A 22,205-nucleotide genomic window follows, 5' to 3' on the forward strand; every position below is an offset into this window, starting at 1 on the left:
GCCACAGTTGCCAGTAAACATGTTGTCTCAACAGCTCAGGAGAGAAAGTTGGAGAGGAAGAGGGAATGGTCGGTTTTTATTTTCACTTTGTCTCTTCTTTCTACCTCAGATCCGTTTGTTTCCTCTCTATCTTGTGCTTTAATGTTTATTTAGGATCCTGCTCTTATCACCTTTAACATCCCAGAGATCAAACTGAAATTTGACAATCTCACTCAAAAATTAGTTAATTAGCTTATGACAGTTATCTTGTAACAGTTATACAAATGTTTTCACTGTAAAGCTTATTTTTTGTTTTTCTGTTTCCTGTTTTTTTTATGTTGATAATCCTGAGTTTAGTTTTCAGTGTTTCCTGTTTTATTTTGTAGTCTATTTCCCTGTGTATAATGTCTGGTGTTCTTCCTGCTTCAATGTGTCTCCCCCTAGTTTTGATTGCCCTGATTGCCTTCACCTGTGTCTTAGTCTCACCCGTGTCTGATTTAGCCTTGTCTCTATTCAGTCTTAGTGAGCTGTCTCTTCTGTGTCAGTTCATGTATCTGTCCTGTGTTCATTTTGGGTTTGACATCTTACTGCCATGTGTTTTATTTTTTGATTTCTCATCGTGGCTCTTTTATTCCTCCTGTGGGATTTTTAGTGGATGTACTTTGTTTTGGAACTTGAAGACGTAAGCTTTTGTTTTGCATTTTGCCATTTTTGTTTAAATGAATCTTTTCTGTTTAGTTGTATTCCTCGTTATTTTTAAACCTTATCACAAAAAAAGCAAAAATGACCACATGTTGACTTCCTCTCTTGACACGTTTTCGCTCTACTCACTTCTTCTTCGTGTTCCGTTGAAAACAATTCCTCTCCTCACTGTGTGACCTGATCTCTCACCTCTTCCTCTAACCCCACACGTTTCCCACCATGATGTGATGGAGAGTCATGATTGATGCATTGCAGTGCGGGTGTAAATGCAGGCAGCAGGGAGGCTGACCTGTGATGTAACCATGACGACACTATGACACTATTGACAATGATGATGAACCTATCTGTCACTGGCTGGTGTTAGTCATCCTGCCATAGCATCATGATCTTACATGCATACAGTTACTCATGCAAAGTTAAACGGGAAGTGCAGTAAATTTAAAAAGAGGTCAAAGAGTGTCACATAGATGGCTTTTGCAGGGAGACATTTGTTTTAAAAAAATTACACCGTTTTTTACTCTTTGGCTCTGGTGCCACATTAAAATGAACTTCATAGGCCTATTAAAATATTTACATTAATTACTCTAGCAGCTGTTTCAGTGATGTTTCCAGTCAAGTGTTTCCAGCTACAGTGGCCTCAGGTGGGCCTATCGCTCTGTGATCCCGCTGAACGGACAAGGTGGAGGGCAGACCACCTGGTTGACTGACCTCTGGCTCCCTGCTGATTGTCACCTCTGGCTGATAATGTGTGTGCATGCTGTCTGCAGGTATGTCTCGTTTATCGGGCCCTCGAGCTCTTCTCCTAGACCTCCCAGCACAGCACAGCCTCCAGCTTCCTCACGACAAGTTAAGACCAGCCTGTTGTTAACCTGCTGTAAACTAGTTGCTTCCTGTGTGCCCAAAGTCATTCACACTTACACACACACACACATGTTCATCAGTTAAGACACCCCTTGTCATCATTCCTCAAATCTAGCTTGATTTTTGTTATAGACATGCTCAAACAGCACTTTACATGTTTATTGATGACAGTAAGTGCCAAAGAAATAATAGATGAATGTTTCTTTTAGAAATGTGAGTCAGAAAAGAACACAATAATTGAGTGTCTTTGTATCCTTTGCTCTATAGATTCTTTAGAAAACCATAAAACATTTAAGAATTCAAGGTACTCATTACATTATCAATCTCTCATTTGCTTCATCCCTTTTTTTTATTCAATCAAAGTGCAAATAATTCTCAATGATACATGATAACAGTATCATTAACTTCATCCTCTTAAGTCTTACTTTGGTCAGTCTTGCATCTTTCCTATCATTGATGGTCACTATCAATTACAGCCAGAATCTGTGAATGGGCTCTCAGCTGAAGGACATGTATAGCGCACACAGACTAGGGGGTGTTGGGGGGGGGGGAAGGGAGGTGAGAGAGGGTGCAAGCTCTGGAGTCTTAAGTCATCTAACCAGCCAACCAGCTGCCATCGCTGAATAGATGCACGATCACCGAAACGCGAGGGGAGGCGCAACGGGCACAGAGCTGCTGGCTCTCTATATCCAGCGGCTCAGAAACGCTCTGACTGCATTCACTACAGAGTCCTACACAGCCAAGGACCTGTGCACACTGCTACTGCAAGACACACTGTGGATAGTGCAACACGGACAACTTTCTGCTGATTTTCTGAGAGGATCTGCCCGTTTGGATTATAATCTTGAAGGACTATTAAGAACTATCACCGACTCATTCTCTTAAACGCGCGTAATTCTAGAAAGTGTGGGTTATTGTGTTTGAGGTTTCAGTAAACTGGGCAGAAGTTTAGAGCCATTTGTAACCGGCTGAAGGACAAGTGCAATGCGCGTCGGTTTCGTCTCTGGGGATTGTCCCACTTGCGCCTGAGGAGCTACATGTCATGCTGCTCCACAGAGCGTGTCCAATGTGAATAACAAGAGACAACTTTCAGCCTCTCCACATTTTCTGTTATACAAGTCTAACCGGGAGACCGACCGAGTTCACTGAGCAGCTCTGACACCCCGGATTCTCTCCCCGGGCTGGGGATGGTTGTGGATTCTGTGGGGCCAGGAGCGATTCTGCGGCTCCTACAGAACAGCACCTTTTTCTTATTTGGGGTTAAATCAAAATTAAAGGGAGATGAGAGCTGCACTTTGTTACTTCCTGCTGTGGACGACGTACCTGCTGGCCACCACTGAGGTAAAGTTCCCAGGACTCTCAGATTGTGCCCCCTCTGCTCCCATGTAAGACTCTGCGAGGGTTTATTCTTGTGAGGGTGCACGGTTCTCACAGAGCGCGCATTTCACACAATCAGGCAAACGATTTATCCTACACAAGAAAAAACTAGTGGAGCCATTTCGAAGTTTTTATTGAAGTCTATTTTTAGACTGGAAGATATGAACCTACATGATTTAAACATTGAAATAAATCTGGGGTAGATCTAAACAGTTAGTGGCAGGAAACATGTAGTTGGGACTGGGAGGGTATTTACATAAAAAAAAGTTAAATATGTATTTTTTCTTTTTGAGTAAACAGCTTATTACTCCAGCTACTATGAGAGCCAGTGACAACACGCTTTTTGAGAACCAACATAACGCTGCACTTGGACGCACATCGCAGTTATTTTTGGCTTTTGTGCCAAATCTGTTTGTAGCCTGAGCCAACTGGGCAAACGTTTTGGTTGGGCTAAGCGCTTTCATGGGAACCGCCGCTCCGGGCGATATAAATAGCCACTGTTCCTGTATGGCTGCGCGGTTTGCTCAGACTGAGGCGCTTGCAAGACCGCAACAAGTGCAATGCATTGTGATCTACTGTTTGCCAGACGTTCCCCCCCTTCAGGTCCAAATTCCCTCTGAAAAGCGATGATTTAATACTGAAACGCCTACCAGTGAACAAGATAAGGCACACTACAAGTGATTCAGAGGCTCTTAGTGATCGATTTCTTCATTCGGCATCCAATTAATACTAAACGTTGTTCTTATGTTATCAACATTTAAAATGTAAATTGTATTGCGTGCCAGTTATAGGAAGGGCCATCTTTAGGCTATTTAAAATACATTGCATAAGGAAAATGTGTTAATTGTATAATTAGCTTATTACTTCAGCTTATCCGACATGCATGCATCTTTGTTCGTTTGCATAAAAGGCCTGTATACAGTGTTCTTAATTTGCAGATTTTCTCAAAGGGATTCGGCACAGCTTTCTTACATGTGTGAAGGGGCAGCTCTTTGAGTTGCAGTTGGCAGATAGTTGCAAAGTTGTTTTAACGGTGATCTTCCTGTTGAATGTGTAAAGCTTGCAGGTTTATTTATAGGGCCAAACAATTACACACACGTTTTGACACTGGAGCGACGCAATTCTAACTTTGGTGTGCCTTGTTTGATTTCTTTGCCCATCGCCCTTCCCCACCTCTCCCCCTATAGGAAGTGGAGTTTCCCCAGGAGCTGATAGACAGATTGTCGCACAGTGAAATCCACAGCATCAGCGACCTCCAGCGGCTACTGGACATTGACTCCGTAGGTAAATTCTGCCTCTCGATACCCCCCCCCCCCTTTTTTTTTTCAACAAACCCCTTTGCATGAGCTGCTGTTCACACGTGAGACTGTCGATGTCACATTACTTCTTTAAGCATGCCACTAAAAACAGCTGCACTACAGTTACATCAGACGTTATTATTGGCTGTAAATCTATTCTCTGTTGTGGGATCACCTTTAAAGGAAGCTCCCTCTGTTGTCACCTGCACATTTCCTGGTATGAGGACATTTGTTTTACTGTATAAATATTACAGGCATAGTGTGATGGCTTAATAATGAAGCCAAATAACTATTACATACATTCTTTCACAGGTCATAGCTAAAATAATCATGACAGAGAAGCCTTTGGCCCATGCCTGCTTTGTATAGAATACTTCCAGTACTGTTTCTTTGTTCATTTGTTTATTTTGCTTTATTATTGAGCACAAAATCCACTTTTTCTCTGACTGGGTTGTCACAATACCGTATTTTACGTACTTGTGAAACACTATTAACAGCTAACACAGCAACTTAAATAAATAAATAAATAGAAGAATAGAAGTCCTATGCACCTAAAATTAGGTCCTTTCTTGTTTTTAATTAAAACGTGTTGGCATATTCCTGCACACTCGTTTCTTTCACTAGCGCCAGCTTTTAGTTTTAAATATGACTTCTTTTTGATACCATGGATTATTAAAGCAGCTGTGATATAACGCACAATGAATTGAAAAGTGTGAGAGTAACAATAACGTTCTTACGCTTAATGTGTAACATGCTTTAGGGAGAGACTGATATTTGAGTGATTTATATGACAATCCTGCAGCTGCAGTGGGTCTAATGAACAAACAGCAGCACCTGTTGATTTGGCACTTTCTTGGAATAAAATTCAGACAATTATTGTTTGAACATTTGGCCTCAGAAGTTAATCTCCAAAGACATATGCATGAAAACAAGACAATACTGAGAGATCCATGCAGCCAAGGGAGCTGCCAAGTGCAGCCCTGGCATGCCCGATAACGCAGCAACCGTGATAGGTACGTCTACTGTACACATGTGACTAAGATGGACTTTCACTGGCAGGCATTTAGCTGTGCATATTCTTTCAGCTGCTGCAATAAACTGGCTTTACAGCATGCAGACTGCCACATATGTTGCCCTGTAAACAGAGACAGCAGCCTGCGGGTCAGGCGGGTTTCTTCAGACTCAGGTTCTTGGAGGTGCTGCTTCTTCGGTGGTGGGGGACCAGGCTGTCTCATGGTGTGTTAGATTGAGTTACAGCAGTGCGCCAAAAGAAGCTGTTTGCCTTCATATGAGCCTCTATTTACACAGGCTTTGGCCATATATCAAGCTCAGTGCTCTCCCTAAAGATTGCTTGATGGAAATAGATAATTGCTTAATTTGCTTTAACTGTCCCAAATGATGTAAGATACCTCTCTGGTCATAGCTCATTAGCAGCTTTAACATTTATAGTCAACAAAGATACATTAGGCCGAGTCTTTCACTCCAGGATCAAGTGTTCTTCTTTGTAACTACATGATGCTTTTTCTGACTAATGTATCAATCAAGACTAATAGCCTGGCATCATTAATGTGTTACATTTTAAAAAACAAACCTGAACTCCACAACAGTTTATCAGCTCCCTTTAAGCCCAGAATAACTCCCCTGCAGTACTTCTAGCATGAGAAGAGGTGTTTATAATTGAATTAACATGTCTTTCTTCAAACAGAGGAATGTTTCGCAGGGTAACAGTAGTAGGCTGATTATTATTACGAGGACATAAATCTGTCTGAGGGCCAGCTCGACGGCCCAGGCCAGCCTGTTAAAAGACCTTTGACGCCAGCTATAGGGGTATTTTCAGAGCTTTTGTTGCGGACGACCGGCACAGTAAAGTTACCAGTCTAGGCTGAACTGTACATGGCATAGTAAGTCAACCAAGACAGGAGAGGGGAAAAAGGCAATATAAGGTGTTAAAACCTCTGCTGTTGGTAGCAGGAGGATCTGAGTTATGAGGTTGTCTTTCAAAGGGCACATCCAGGATATTTTGGATTTTATACCAGGCCTTTTCCCTCTTGTTAAGCACTTTGTTTTCATGCTCATAGCCGTGAATTGAAATGTTACTTTATGATTCAGCCTTCAGGATCACTTGGAACATCCTGCAGGGCTAATCTATGGCTGTATGTTTAGTTCAGTACTGCTGTATGTATACGCATGTATATGTCCTTTGAGGATGGTGTCTTCAGCTCTGACTGACAGATGAGATGACCCTGCTGAAGTCTGCAGATGGCTGTCTGGCCCCTAAGGGTGCTCCTCTCCTTGCCCCCCCCCCACGCACACACCGTGCCTGCCTGCTCTTATCTCTCTCTGTGAAGGACTTTGACAGAAAAGGGAACCTGACTCTTAGGGGAGAAGGTGGAGGAATATTCTGGACGTCGTATGTCTGCTGCACTTCGATTTGTTGTGCAATCCGGTTTGTTACTGAAAAGCTGGCAGTGTGTTTATGCATGATACAACGTGGTACCACTTCCTATAAAACTAGAGTGTCAAAACAAAGTTATTGCACTTCCTACCTGTTTCCACACCCTCAGTAAGGACCTTTTGACCTAAACTAACACTTTGTCAAGTCATCCATGAAACTGTTGACCATAAAGAAACCAAGAGACGAGACAGAGATTCATGGCGGCATTACAGCAAGTCAACAACATGTTGGCTGTTTGTACAAGGAAAGGGATAAAGAAAAAGAGGAGGAGGAGGAGTAAAGGGAGGGAGCTGAGGCCCTCAGCTAATGAAGGGAGTAATTTGCGAGTCATGAAAGCCTGATTCATTGCAAAGAGACTGTCTCCTGTCCTCTTTTCTCTTGTCTCAGTTTGACGACGCTCCGGGCGTGTTTTTACTTCTTAGTCACCTGGAACCGACGCAGAAGCAAACCCCTCACTCTAGTTTTCCACGGTCTCCACCTTTCTCTTTAACACCCCTTTCTCCTCCTGCCTCTCTCCATTTCTCCCCTCTTACAGAGGAAAAAACCAACAGAAAGGTCCTTTTATTGTGCTGAAAAGAGGACTCTGCAGTCTATAAAGGACTTCTTTATGCCCTCCCTCCCTGCCTCCTGTCAGCTCTGACACAAACTGTCTCCGGGTGGCCGCTGGTGTGGCTCCCTCCCTCTCTCCTGTCCTTTTTCTGACAAGGGAGAGATGAAGAGAGGGGGGATAGGTACGGTGGAGTCAGAGGAGGTACAGTGGGAGTTCTATAAGTGTCCTGCAGTGTTAAAAGGTTGTTAGGTAGGAAAATCAGCCAGCTATCACAATGAGCCCACCTGAGGGTGTAGGTGAGTTTCCATATACATATCATGCAATGGGGAGTACGTGTATGTGACATTTGTTCAGTATATTCTGATGCGGGTCTGTGTTTGTGCGACTATACTGGCTTCCTCGACTGATAGCCCAGCTCTTTGCTTAACTCCAGGCCTCAACGCTTCCTCTCTGCGGACCTTTGGTTCTGGGTCACCGGCTGTCTGACTGACTGCACGACAAGCTAGAAAGACATTCCATCAACTCTCACTTAGGGGCACACATGAAAAAAGGGCATCTAAAAGCAAATAAACAACAAATCCCAGAGGTGGACCACATATAGGAGGAGGAAATCCCTTTAGAAGATTCTGGTCGGAGCACAAAGAAGCTGGAGGAGTGGAATGTGTTTGCCTGTGGCTAAGCTTTGTGGAGCTGGTGTACATTGGGTTTTACTATGTTATGGAGGATAATAAGAGGGGTTTATGCAGTTGTGAGTTGTATGTTTCTGTTAAGTGTACAGGTGTAGGATTGTATGAACTCGGTGGGTGGGTGTCCCGTACCCACAGACAGGTGGACCCACCTTCTTTGCAAACACTCTCAGCCTTTGAGAAAAGGCAGTATCGTCTGTGTAGAAGCTTTATCATTTTATTGCTGCTCTGGCACTCTTCTGTAATCCACCTCATATTCTGGGTGGGGACCAAAACAAGCAAGCTTTATCAGATGACCATGACTGGGAATAAGCTGAACTGGCTATATTAGACTGCAGTTTCACCATTGCAGCGTAAGAAAACATGTACTTTTCCGAGCAATTGAATGATTGAAAGAGCAAATATTTCAGCTAAATGAGAGACACGAAACCTCTCATTAGGAGCAGGGATAATAGTGGCTGAGCACCACCTGTCAAATGACCACTTTAGTCTCTTGAGTGGTTGTTTGTGAAGGAGGTTGCTGACTCAACTGAGTCTAGATACTTTATTCCTGCTGGGATCAGTTCAGCCAAATGAGCGAGTGTGGCTGACACACAAAACGTCTGTGTGACGATGTGCCTCCTGTGTGTACTTGTAATTGTTCGCCTCAATTTGTGTCATCATCAGCAGTAACCTTGTCTGCCTTCAAGCATGTGTAAGGAAACCCTAAGCCTTTTAGGGAATCAAACGTATTACATACATGTCAGGAAGGCAGCAGGAAGTTAGAATGTCATTATGGCCATGTGAGTAACCGACACGTTGTGTGTTTTGGAGGAGATGTATAAAAACTTCTGTGGTGGGTCACACACAGCTTCGGTGAGGCCTAACAAACCACCAACCTCAATCTGTAGAAGTGGTTAACATGATCATAGTCTTCGTGTTTTATTGGTTGAATAAGTGTTTACTTCCTACTCTGTGTGACATTATTAAAAAGTCTGCCTTCTGTTTTGACGAGGTACGGGAAACGATGTCATCGAGGAGCCCAAACATCGCAAGTACCACAACCACCATAAGAACTACTCCCGTCATCATGGTTACTACAACGACCTGAAGAGCTCCCAGATCCACAGCCGACGCAAGAGGAGCCTCGGTAAGCTTGAATGAATGAGTACTATATGCTTCTCTGTGCGGCCTACAGGTTGCATCATGATTACACTATATACATCACAACTTGGCACGGCTTATTTCAGTGTCATAATGCCCTAAAAATAACCTCCACCTCAATATCACCCCTGAAACATGAGTTCCCAGGAGATGAAACGGATAACGTTGCACTAATTTCAAACGGAGCTAATAGTTAGTGGCTTTTATACTGCTTTATGGTGGCTAGAAATAACCATAATGAAGACATCTACCTGGTATTTTATGGCAATCAGGGAATTATGAGAAACGAGGCCTGTGTGTGAGGTTGCAGAGGACGTCTGACATGAAGCTTTATAATTGGCCAGGGGCGTGTAGATCTAAGAGACACGCGTCAGGAGAGAAATTTATCCTTGAGCGTGGAAATTCCAGGCATTCGAGGCTCAAGTTGCAGCTCGCCTGGGCTCTCAGTCAGATTTCTTCATAAAATGCCACGCGGTACGATATCTGATCAAGGCATGGAGGATAACATGCTGTGTATGATGTGTGTGTTAAGACTGGTTGAGTGCTCTCCACATCCTTCCCTGCAGCACGCAGGTCGTATTTCATGCATGCGCTGCGTATCATAAGTGTATGAAACAGTATACTATTTTGGCAGCTGTCCACAAAAGCCCTGTCGCCCTGCACATATCATCTTTACAACATAATGGTATATCCCTGTACACATCTTTAGGTCTGAATTCCTGTCAGTGCATGGAGTCTCAAATGAATGCTTACTGACTTCCTCTTTTCACTTCGGCCTACAGTGTCAAAGGCCATTATTAGATTTCCCACGCACACATCTTGAGGTTTTCTGGCCTAGTCACGCTGCATTAACCCCAGTGAGAGCTCTGAACAAAGAAACAGTCTCTTTATGTCTCACAGACGTGATCCTAAAGCTCCTTAGCTGATATGAGATCAGCTTTTGGGATAACTAGTCCTCTTAACGGCCTTAGAAAGAGGGTGGGTGTGATCCAAGGTGAGACGGAACAGCTACCACATCAAGTGAATCATCACATAATGAGCAGTTTAGGAATGCATAAAGCAGCGGGGAGTGAAAAGGACAGATTAGAGCAATGCATCAGCGTGTGGGTATTCGGGAAATGTGTCACTGAACTCGGCTCCTCCTTTCTCCCTTTCTTTCTTCTTCCAGTGGAGGAGGCGGTCCCGGCGGTGTGTAAGACGCGGACGGTGATCTACGAGATCCCCAGGAGCCAGGTGGATCCAACGTCTGCCAACTTCCTGATATGGCCGCCCTGCGTGGAGGTGAAGCGCTGCACAGGCTGCTGCAACACAAGCAACATGCGCTGTCAACCTTCCCGCAAGCACCACCGCACTGTTAAGGTATGAAACACACGATCTCTTTGCTGAAGTACGCTTTTAGACACTCGATTCAAAACACAAGTGCAAGGTGAAACACGTCAGTCGTATCATTGTCACTTCATTTATTCCACAAACACACCTAGTCCAACACTTTCCACTCCACCAGGTAAGTAAATAACATGCAAGTCACACATCTCCTCTTTATTTGAATCATTTTGGCAAGTAACCAAACAAATAGTGGGCACCTTACCTCTGCTGCTCCTTCAATTACAGCAGCTCACCACCCTCTCTCCTCATCACTCTGTCCCATGTTTGGCGAGAGGCCAAGGTGCCTGTGCCAGGATGTAGGGAGCGAGGTAGAGCAGAGGTCAGAGGGGACAGGCGGAGGCTGGTTGGTACCTCCACCAGTAGACCTGCTGAAGAGTCTACCATAGAGGGGATGCTCCTGCCAGATATTAACCAGACAAAGAAAAAGAGAGAGAGATGGGGAGAATCTGTACCTTGAGAATGTCACCTGTCATCTCCTACTGCCCTGCTATCCCTCGGCATCTGCGCTTGTTTGGCTCTTTGTCTTTTTCTGGAAGCAGAAAGTTTGGAGAAGACGAGGCGACTGAGAAAAACAGAGCGGGATGAAGAGGGTTGCACTGTACTCAGTGGCTGGTTGGCATTGGTAGCTTAAGAACATGTCCTTCTGTTCAGGATCAGAGGAGACACGGGGGCTGGAGCTGAGTAGTATTTCTGCTCTATTTACACTACAGACTGTGAGCCGGCGTACAGATCTGTTTGGAGGTATGGGAGTTATGTGCTCTGTTCTGTAAGAGTAAGAGACAAGCTTGGGATAAACAGGAAAGCCTGGAACACTCTGAATGTGTTTGTGTTTCTCTTCGAGCCTGTCTGTGCACTCTGTTGTCTCTTTAATCATTGTGATCTTGTCCGGCTATGGGCACTGTGAGATTGCTTTCTCAAATGCCCCTCACGCAGGGTTTTAGCATTGCCGCCTCAATGGAGCAGAAAAGTAATAAAACAAATTCCAAACCCACCTGCTGCTGCCTCCTTCCCCCTTGGCACACTGGCACAGTGCAAGAAGATTTCAGTCTTTCTGACCCGATCTTTGAACTGTAAAGTTAGAACAGTAAGATCAGGCTCAGACTAGAAGGATTGGGATGGTTTATACAAGATTTTCCCCTCTTGGCATGCGGAGGAGGAATCTGGTCTGGGACTCCAGTTGGCACAGAAATACGCACATAACATCTGGTGCCACTGCCGGTGTTTCCGATCATTGATAAATAGTCTATCACTAAGGCTGACATTAGCTAGCCTGCAATTGTTAACAGCAAACAAACAGCGGCGATCTCACCTCCAGTTTTTCATAAGAACAGAGAAGCTGTGTTGACTAAAAAAATAGTGTTTATTGTGCCGATGAGTTCATTAGTCCACTACAGAGAACTCCCTGTGTAGGGACTAAGAAGCCGACACAACCTCTGTTTTGTTTACATCTGCTTCCCTGTTGATGTCATTGCATCATACAAGATCACATGAGGAGTAACAAGCGGGCACATCTGCCACGAGATGACTGTATCTTGTAGCGTGTGTCTTTTTTGAGATTAGGTAGCAGATAACTGTGAAGTGTTTATTTAGGTCTCAAGTCCAATCTGTTTTCTGAAAATGTTTAAACTCCTTCAGTCTGACAGGGACAAGGCTAACATTGTGGAGTTCAGCATCCAGGGCACAGGGGGTTTATGGTTAGAAATGCTGACTCATGTTGTGGTTAGAAAGACAAGCTCTGATATAAAACATAACTCTGTGACTCTTTTTGTCTGCACGCAAGCTTGTCTGACTCCCAGTCAGCCAGACAGTTCGTACATCGTCCTCAATAGGTCCTCTGTCTGTGATCGCTGTGACAAGGAGCGATGGAGAGACACTGACGATGGTGGAAAAACCTCCTATAAGGCTTGATTCAGCTATTCCTGGAATGTCGGGATCCATGCAACTTTGTCCGTGTCCCACTCATGACACTGAGGACAAAATGAGCACACACAGACTTGTGAGGGACAACAATGGGCAGGGTTCCCCGTTTTTCCATGTGGTTCTTGGCCCGCGGGCGAGGCTGGCCGAGAGGGGTTGTATGCCTAGAAAGGTCATCAGTCAGAGCTCGCTCCGGTCAGGACACATTCACCACATTGTGTGAGAAACATTATCTGATGCCAAGTTTTTTTTTTTTTTCCCTGTCTGTCCTCGAAGCAGTCAGTCTGAATAGGGGTTCAGTTTGTGCTTCTCTGTCCGTTTATTAGAAAGCTAAAACTGTTGCCTGTCTACCCTGGGCCTGACTTGTTTTTTTTTCCTGCTGGCCAAGGAAGAACACATTGTGCTTCTTTCCATCTATGACCCCCATAGAAGAAAAATAAGAAATTAGAAGGAACGGGTCTGTACAGACCCAGTACAATACAAAAAACAACTTGCATATATTAATGTATGATGTGCATGTGTGGGTTCATATCACTTGTTTTTGTGTTGTCAGCCTGCCAGGGCATGGGAGGACACTGGGAATGGGACAGGTGCAAAGATAAGAGTCTGACCAGATTCAGTATTTATGACTGATTAAGGGAGAGGTAAGGGGTGGAAGAAGGAAAAGAGAGAGAGGGACAAGGTTGTATTTTCCTTATCCTATGTGTTTTTGGCCACATAACCTCTCTTTATGTTACCCTAATTCATGTCTGTGAGGAGTCATGAAGAAGTGCGGCGGTGTGTCAAACAGCATGGAAATCTGTTAAGAGCGCCTTTCCTCTTCATCAGAAGTCCTTCCTCAATATTTCTTATCATTTTCTGTTTTTATTTGAAAAGTCTGGTTTAACATTGGCATTTTCATGGCACAGGATGCATTCTCCCGAACATCCTCCTTAATCTCTCCTCTCTCACATCTGCTTTTCCGTCCTCCTGTTCTCTCCTGCATCCTCTCTGCTTTTCCTCCTCACTTCTCTCTCTTACTTTCTTTCTGTCTGCTGCAGCTGTGTCCAGTATTTCTGATAGTTTTCTCAGTGTTTTTGGCTCTGAGGCTTGCGAGACATAGTCAACCATAAAACAAGCTCTGGTTTTTGACAGCTTAAGAAACTTATGTAAGGTGTGTGTGGGATAAAGAGGAGGTTAGGTAGCATTCCCAATGTGAACTTATGAATTCTTTTGCACACAAGTCTTTGTTTAAATGTGTGTTCCTGTGGGGCTGATTAAACAGCTCATGATACGGGCCAATAATTGAGCTGCCACTCATCCTCTCACTCATTAACTCTGAGGCGTCTGCACTACAGTTGGCCTGTAAGTTCATTATATTCTCCTTCATCACTGACTGACCTACATCTGCAGATACAGACATGGTGACACGCCATATTTTTGCGAATACATTTGAGGACCAAATTTTTTTTTTTTAAACAGATTTTTTCAGTCTCAGTGCCTCTCAGAGAAGAAAGTAAATAGAAAATATTAAGAATTCATGAATGAGCTGCTAATTATTAACACGAGTCCAACAAAGTTCAGCAAAAAATGTTGATGTACTTTTTAAATTACACAAATCATCTAAATGAAGAAATAAAAAGCACAAAGTATGGACTTTTTTTAATTTTTTTATCTCACAACTTTTCCAACAATAAAGTTCATCTCTCATTCAGCTTGGATGAGTAGCTGGAAACTTTGATGGTCCTTGAAGAAAGGAACAAGTATTCTGCAGAGGTCAGAGAGGGTCGTCAGTGCACATCTGTGTAAACCCAAGAAGGGGATTATTTGTTTCTGTGCATGTGTGTATGAGAGAGTGCGTGTTTTATGCTACGCTACGTAAACTCCCCCGCTGCAGCGCGGGGACAAGGCCATTTGTGAGAAGCGGCAGCAAGAGGAAGACGGGCCGCAGAGTAATGAAGTGTTGATGGCTGCAGGATCAAAGTGGTGGCTGACAGAGGCCAGGCGGATATAGCCTCAGTGCTGAGTGTGGGGGTCCACACATCTCCCTGTGCTGGCCCCGGCCCCGACCCCATCACACACACAAACACACACACACACACACACACACACTCGCAGACTGACAGTTACCTCAGTGATGTTGGGTCAGATCTTGGTGTTGGGGGAAGCAGTAGCTGTAGTCCTGCGGTTGTGTGTGACCCTGACTTACGGGGTGTTTCATAAATAAAAGACGGTGACGGTGATACAGTGAGCGTGATTTATGATCGTCTGAGGGGTCCTGTGGATTACGTGGGGATGGGGGGCATATGGGAAAGAGGGGCCTCCCTGTTTGAAGTCCTTCTGCAGCTGTGAATTATTTTCTCTTTGATTCACGCAGTTCTGCGATGAGATGAAGAAGGGTGAAGGAGTTTGTGTGTGTGTGTGTATAAATGTGTGTGCAGTGTGCGCGGCGGGGGTTGAGGGGCGGGTCAGAGACCATGGGAGCGTCCCGACCAAGCCAGAAGCCGAAGAGTTTGGCTACCGCAACGCCGGCTGGAATGCGTCAGCCAGAGCAGGAGAAGGAGCAGGCTTATTTTAATCATATTTTACTTCATTTTGTATTTTCCTTCACTCCTCTTCTCCTGTCCTCCCTTTGGGTCTTCCCCTCTGACTTCATCCTCCCCCTCTACTTGCACCTCTCTTCTCCGCTCAATCTTTGGAGTCTGATTGTCTCTTATGTGAAATAGTTGTTCACTCCCTCCTCACCCTTTCTGTCTCTCTCCTGCAGCTGAGCAATCTCCCACTCTTTAATTTTACCACTCTGTCAGTCTAAGAGCCGTATTTTTTGCTCTCTCATTAAAATCTTATTTACTTTCTCCCACTTTTAAGTGCTCGTAATGTCTTTCTCATCTGCAGCTCTGTAAAGACATGGGGAGGAGGGCTGAATTAAGGAGAAGGATCACACATCTTTAGATTCTTTGATATATGATATTTTAGCAGGGGGGGGGGGGGGGAAGCAGAGTGCACAATGGGTTCACGGAAGATGCATATTCACATCTGGAGAGACATTAATGTGTGTGTGAAAGATAAGGAGAGATTGGTGTGCCATGAAGAGCCCTTTTGGCATTGCAGGTCTATGATAAATGCTCACTTTGCTTCCTCTCTTCTCCGCACACTGCCTGTGATAACCCCTTCCACCCGATGCCTGAGTGTGTGTGTGTGTGTTGTGGGGGTTGAGCAGAGGGCAGCAGCAGGTTGTCTCGGCTTGCTTTGTCTGATGTTCGGTCTGCGTCTGCTGTGGTTTTCACTCGGAACAGTCTGCAGATAATCTTGCCTCTCTCAAGGGTGAGATTTTTTTGCTCCAGCTTCTCACAGTTGTAGCATCTCATCTGAAGCTTTGACATACATTCACAGATAGATAGACACTTTATTGATCCCGAGGGAAATTCAAGTATCAAAGACAAAGGAAAATTCAAGACATGCTCCCCTTCAAAATTTCTCCAACGATAAATGTAGTCCCACCCTGTTCTGCTTCTTTCCTCCCCTCCATTTTCCTGACACACATATGCATTCTTATTTGTTTTGCTTAATTCTGTCACTGTTCCAGTTCATGATAGCCCGCGGTGCACATCAACATTCACTGTTTGTGTTTTCCTTGGAAGGCTGCTTTAAAACTTTCCCCTCCATCATGCTCTCATCAGCGCTTTGTGCTCAGGGAATTCCCAATTAGTCTGAACGAGACAATCGCCTTCACGCGGAGTGCCGCAGGGACACCGAGGACAAACCCGAGGGGAAGGGGTTACACTTCCCAGAGCCCCCTTCCTTCACCCTAACCCTCTGGATCGGATATCATTCCGAAGCCCCCTCACGGGACTTTTTCTCAGGATCCCGTCTTTCTATGGAGCTCGGAGTGGTTTGATTTATACAAAGAGAGTATGGGGCCCCTGGTCGTAGCACGGGGGTCTCTTTGTGATGTATGTTTTATGTGGGAAGTCATTGACTCTGCCTCGGATTGGGAGTGCAGGAGTGAAAAAGTAACTAAAAATGGAAGACGGGGGAATTAAATGTGGATGTTAAGTGGGAAAAAATGTTAGTGTCAAGCTTTTCCCATAACAAAGAGAACGTTTTGACAAAGTGGGCAGATCAGAGGCTTATTGAGAAGTATGATAGCACAGTTCAACACATTGAAATATAAAGACTAAAGTGCAAATGTGTGTGTGTGGTAACTGTTCCCCGGAGCGTTTTCAACCCTGCTGTGAGGGCTAAGGAGACGAGCCCACCGCTGGGCCTCTTATCAAGGGGACCCGTCACTTTATTCTTCAGTCAATAGTTGTTTATTTGGCCAGGAGAGTTTTGGTTTCAGTGTGAGTGTATGTGTGTGTTAGTAATTTGAATCTTTTAGCTTCCTGGACCCCCCTCAGCTCAGACAGTCTGGTCACCAGTAGCAGCAGAGCTGTCCACAAAGATAGCTGCATCTCTTTCTTTTCCGTCCTTTTCACCCTCACACCCTGTTTCAGTCTGATAATTTGATTAAATATTAGCAATGGTAAACTTTCTGTTAGTGTGTGTAGAATGAATTTCCCCAGTGGGTAACCCAGAAACGACATGTTAATGGGTAACACATGAATGTCATCTTATGCTAGTCATGATCACAGTCAGTACCTCCTCCCCCTTCCTTAAATGACCTCCTCTGTTTGCACACACACGCACACGCACACACACACCCTTGCGTTAATGAATGTGATCGTCCTTGCTGTTGCTGTTTCAGTTCTTCCCTGCCACGGCCCTTTCACCCTCTTTCTGTCAGGGCAGATAACAGCAAATATACCACCGCTAACTCAGACACTATTGTCCTCTGTTTGCTCACTGCATACCTCCTCTGCTTGCTTTCCCTCTTCTCACTCCCTCTCTTCTTTCTGTCCATGGAAAGAAACAGTTTCAAAAGAGCGACTGAAGAAACCGCCGGTCCCCGTTTACAGTTTTCGCCTCCCCAGATGACCCTCCAGCTATTGTTACTGCACTGACATGAGGCAGCTCTAGCTGTGTGAATGTCAACATAATACTTTGTTTTATCAGACAGGGATTGGTATGTTCGTTTGTCTGCATGACTAATTCACCACTGAGAGCCAGCCTTGGCCGATTGCCATTACAGGATAGAGGAAGAAAGCCTCTCATGAGTTTTGGCCATCCGTCTGTGCGTGTGTGAGCTGCATGCCGACTGCAAAACCGTGTTGTTCATAACACCGGGAGATTGTCAGCCAATATCCTCTCTCGTGCAGTGACCAGGATGATAGGTGAATCTAAGGGATATTGTTTCCATGTGGCCCCCAGGCCCCTCAGTGGTGAGCGGGGAGGTTACCTGCCCTTGGCACTCACATCAGAGAGGGATGAAGCCACCTCCCCTGAGTTACACAACAAGATCATCATAACCTCCGTGCAACCTTCTCTATTCAGCTTTCATCTAAGCTTTAATCAACATAGCCTATTCATAACCCTCCGAGGATTGGCCCTTTTCATTATGAGCTGTTGGGTGGGAAGTGGAGGTCAGCCCTGTTGTGTTAAATGGAAAGGGTTTTAGCCGGACTCAAGGACCTGAATTCCTGCATGGCTTTTGTGTGCAGCTCTCTCTGGTTCTTCTGCTTATATTAGACCATGTAAACTGTATTTCTTGCATGCACATGTTAGGCAACACTTTCGCTAACCCATGAAGAAGAATTAATGTGGTTATAAGCAGCCTACATGTTGGAACAAGGCGAGAGAGTTTAGGTGTGTATCTGTCTGGATGTAGACATTCTAGGCCTGGAGCAGGGAGGGGGGGATCTCCCAGCCTCTCTTCCCCTGCCAGGGTAAACCTTCCCTGGGCCCAAAGGCATGTTCGGCTCCCCGTTCCAACCCTTAATCTCTCCTGACTCCCATTGTTTGAGTTTGCTTGGACAGTGTCACACACTCCATTCAGTATTTACACACCTGATCAACAACCCATAATGCATCCTGCGCTAGGAACTCAATGCATCAGCCTCTGAGGAATGCTGTCGTCACACTTCAAACACGGCAAGGCAACGTGGCAGCTATTTTATGAATCGGTTTATGAAGGAGTCATCAGTCACAGCGCTACGCCTCTTGATGTTAGCAGACCAGCAAAGAGTGCGTGCATTCATTGTAGACACATGCACGGCGAAGAGTAATGGTGGCGTATGAGCTGGCTCTGTAGCTGACCTTTTCTCTCTTCCTCTCTGCAGGTAGCAAAGGTGGAGTACGTGAGGAGGAGACCCAAGCTGAAAGAGGTCTTCGTGCGGTTAGAAGACCACCTGGAGTGTGTGTGCACGTCACAACATCACGTGGTGGAGCACTCCGAAGCAGAACCAGGTATATTTGACTCTCAAAGATATAATAAATCACATATTTTTCCAGCATTGCCTTTTTTATGGATGAAGGCTGATGACCCTCGTCCCGATGACATACCCCACATCATGCTGCTATGCCCTCATGGCTGTCTATTAAACCATATTTGCATGGCTGCCATTTTCCTGGGAGGCTCAAGTGCTGTTGTAATACCAGACTTTTGTGTTCTGATAGGTGTGTCGTATAAATGTTGGGAGTTTGAAAAATCTGTTCACACAGAATTCAATCAAAAACTAGTTTGCTAAAGTTAGCATTCAACTGCTCATTAGCAAACAATAATGATGGGAAAGGTGTAAATTCCAAGCTATTGGTAATGTTTGCTTGTTATCAATACTTTGCAAGCTAACACACAATATTTCAACAACTTAGCTACAGCTTGATCGTATAGGATATGACAAGAGTGTAAATTACTCTAGATAGATAGATAGATAGATAGATACTTTATTGATCCCGAGGGAAATTCAAGTTTGTTTTTTTTTTTTTTCTTTTTTTTTTTTTCTTTTTTTTTTAGCTGACGTCATTGTTAGCTCTCTAACTGCTGTTGTGTCAGCTGGGAATTAGTTTATAAGAAACTGTATTTCTGAGTAGCTAATAAGTATAAAAACAGTTTTGTTGTAACCTTGAAATATGATCTTGATTTATTAAAAAAATATAATTGAGAGTAAATTCAGAAGTGAGGAAATATCAATAACTTTCCAGACTCCCAATGATTATATTACTGGCTAACCTGGAATACATGAGTTCAAGATTGTAACAGCAATCTAGCGTCCCACCCTGAGCATGATGTCAGAGGAAAACGGCTGCTGTGTGAATATGGTAAATGATCTCTCTCTCTCTTTCTCTCCCTCTCTCTTTCTGTCTGGCCCATCCGCTTTGCACTGAATGACCTTTTTCCATAATTGCTTCCAAACAGACAGACACACCTGTGTGTTGGCCTGCTATTGCAAAACTATAAAGCTTATGTGTTTTTGCCTGGCTCAGAGAGGATACGTGTGTGTGAAAGTGTACGCAAGTCTGTGTGTTAAGGGAGGGTGTCCAAAGGCTGCTTGGCATGACGGCAGGTAAAACTGCCCATGCCTTGATCTGGAGCTTTTCTCTCCCTGAGAGCAGATAAACACTGTGATGTGTGCTGATAAGGAATCTGAAGTATTTATAGTGTGTCATATCTTTGCACTCTTCGCTTCTGTCCCAGGGCTGTTGTGCCTCTTTCTGTGCCATAAAAACCTTGTTTCTTGCCTTTAACCCTCCTTCCTATCCACCCTCCCTGACTTTGTGTTTTCAGGCCACCGTAGGGCTAAAGGTAAAAAAAGGAAACCTAAAAAACTAAGACCCAGCAAGGATTTATTGGCAACATAATAAAGTTGCACTCATTACCCAAAGTCCACTGGAGAGCTGTGAAGGGAACAGGTAGGACTTTAGCACCGCAGTGTTTTCCCACATTTTGGCACTGCACAGTACGCCCAATCAGGACACAAAAAGGGCCTGTTAATCACTGTCACCAATCACATCACAGCCAATCAGTGTGAGAGGAGGGAGGGCTAAGGAGTACCACGCTCTGTGCCCAAGTCAATGCTGCATGCTGTTTTGTGGCCTGCTAAGCATGCACACTGCATTTGCTATGTGTTTGTGGGGTTGTTTGCACTGTTCTGTTCTGTTCTGGGTTTTTTAAACAATAAAACAGGGTTCACTTTATGTTAATGCTTGTTTCACTGCTCCTTCACCTTTATCATCACAAATATTTATTCCTTTTATTCTCTGAAAGTAAAAGAGAGAGGGGTTTCTTGCAACAACAAAAAAGTACCACAATAATTTCTCACCCACCTCTGTCTTTTACTTTTGGCACAAACAAACTGAAACACAAATTTCACTGGACGTTATGATGTTTGGACTGATCCTTGTCTTGAAGAAACAAGATTTGAAGATTGTGTGTTGTGTCAGCCTGTTTCAAAAGCATGAACAAATCGCTGCCATTGGGATTAAAATGTAATCATTTTCTTTTCATAAAAAATGTTACGTGTTGTTTGTAAAGCTATGATGGTAATCACTAATGTCCCTCTCTCCCACAGTGGACGTGAGGTGAGACCAATCAGAACAAGGGGACTTCAGCGTGGGAGGGACCTAAATAGCGGAGACCTGCTCTGTCCTCTTCCCCGCTGCCATGCAACCTTCGTTTAAATGAACACAAACTTTTCTGTAAAGATGTCACATCGAATATAGACGAAAAAAACTTTAAATAAATAAGATGCCAAAGGTGCTTTTTCTTACAACATTAACCAGTGATGATGACTTCCTCTGTGGTACGCCACTTCTCCGGACAACTGATCCCTGCCGCTGACTGAGCAGAAAGGTGGCGTAAAACTCAGCGGGGCAGAAAAGAGGCCGAGGAGAGATGTTGAAAGGGATTTGTGTTGAACATTTTGATTGACTTTGTTTAAAGACGGATAACAGAAATGGCTATCAAACAAGCTGAAGAAGTTTTTTTTTTTTCTGTGGGCATCTGGTGCTCCAGATTTTAAAAACTGTGCCAGCTGTGGATGACCTCCAGCTCGGCAACATAAAGATGCCCTGCCCTGCTTGAATGACTCTGGCACACACTGAAGATACACGGAGGGACGGAAGACAATGAAAAGAAAGACAGGCGGCGAGAGACGATTTGAGGTGTTTTCTATAAAGACTCAACGGAGTATCAAACATTTTGAGTTTTTGGATGTGTGCTCTAACTAAAAAGGACATCCTGAATGACCTTGTGACTTTTACACTTACTTTGTACAGTTCAATTTGAGAAGGAAGATGCGCCGCTACTTACAAACTATTTATCCGTGTGGACGTTTGCTTTCTGTCTCTTCCAGCATAAAAGAAAAAGAACAAAAAAGATGTTTTAATGATTTTGGAGACATGCAAAACTGTGTGGTATGTGAGGTCCAGTTCAGTTCTGTGTAACCATCACAATCCAATTGTCATCTTTTTTTTAGTTAACGTTATTCTTGTCATCCATGTTTCTTATTATATTACAGTATATTTGAATGTCAAGTCTTGTATATGGTTTGGATATATGTGTGCAAGGAGGAGATGTGAGAGTCAGTATAGGAAGATGCTTTATTTTTGTTATGAAATATATCAAGCTTACATATATCCAAGCAGGAATTATGTTTATTTCTTTTGTTGTGGTTGAATGCTTGTTTGTTTTTTATCCAGTGGAAAAGATGCAAACATTTGGAGCAGGGAGTTGGAACAGAAAACTGAGAAAGGGCTGCCAGTGCATTAGATCTGTAAAAAGGAGGGATTAGAAGCTCAAACATGGCAACTTCAAACAGACCTCAAATTATTCCACAGCCGTGATAAGAATACATTTGTACTTTATGCAAGTTCTCACAGTATTTATCAATTCCCCTCAAAATGTTAGGACAGCCCAAGTTCATGAATGCGTGCATGATATTGGTGTGTGTGTGTGTGTGTGCTCACAAACATGATTTATTTCCTGCCTCCAACTA

The 22,205-nt window shown here is 44.1% G+C and overlaps 1 protein-coding gene across 6 annotated transcripts; it reads left to right on the forward strand.

Moving 5' to 3' along the window:
* The first annotated feature begins 464 nt into the window (after positions 1–464).
* On the forward strand, positions 465–20,987 carry pdgfab (platelet-derived growth factor alpha polypeptide b). 6 transcript variants are annotated; one of them, XM_079367292.1, is made up of 9 exons: positions 465–661; positions 1,449–1,527; positions 4,107–4,203; positions 8,903–9,037; positions 10,220–10,410; positions 18,552–18,678; positions 19,997–20,121; positions 20,621–20,697; positions 20,781–20,987. In XM_079367292.1, the coding sequence occupies exons 1-7, from the start codon at positions 528–530 to the stop codon at positions 20,068–20,070; spliced, it is 837 nt and encodes a 278-aa protein (XP_079223418.1). In that variant the 5' UTR covers positions 465–527; the 3' UTR covers positions 20,071–20,121; positions 20,621–20,697; positions 20,781–20,987. The 6 variants fall into 6 exon arrangements, with proteins under 6 accessions (XP_079223418.1, XP_079223417.1, XP_079223416.1 ...); XM_079367291.1 differs by having other exon boundaries at positions 20,666–20,697; XM_079367290.1 differs by lacking the exon at positions 20,621–20,697 and having other exon boundaries at positions 466–661.
* Positions 20,988–22,205: the final 1,218 nt, after the last annotated feature.

Source organism: Symphodus melops, assembly GCF_947650265.1.
Source record: "Symphodus melops genome assembly, chromosome: 17".
NCBI lineage: Eukaryota > Metazoa > Chordata > Actinopteri > Labriformes > Labridae > Symphodus > Symphodus melops.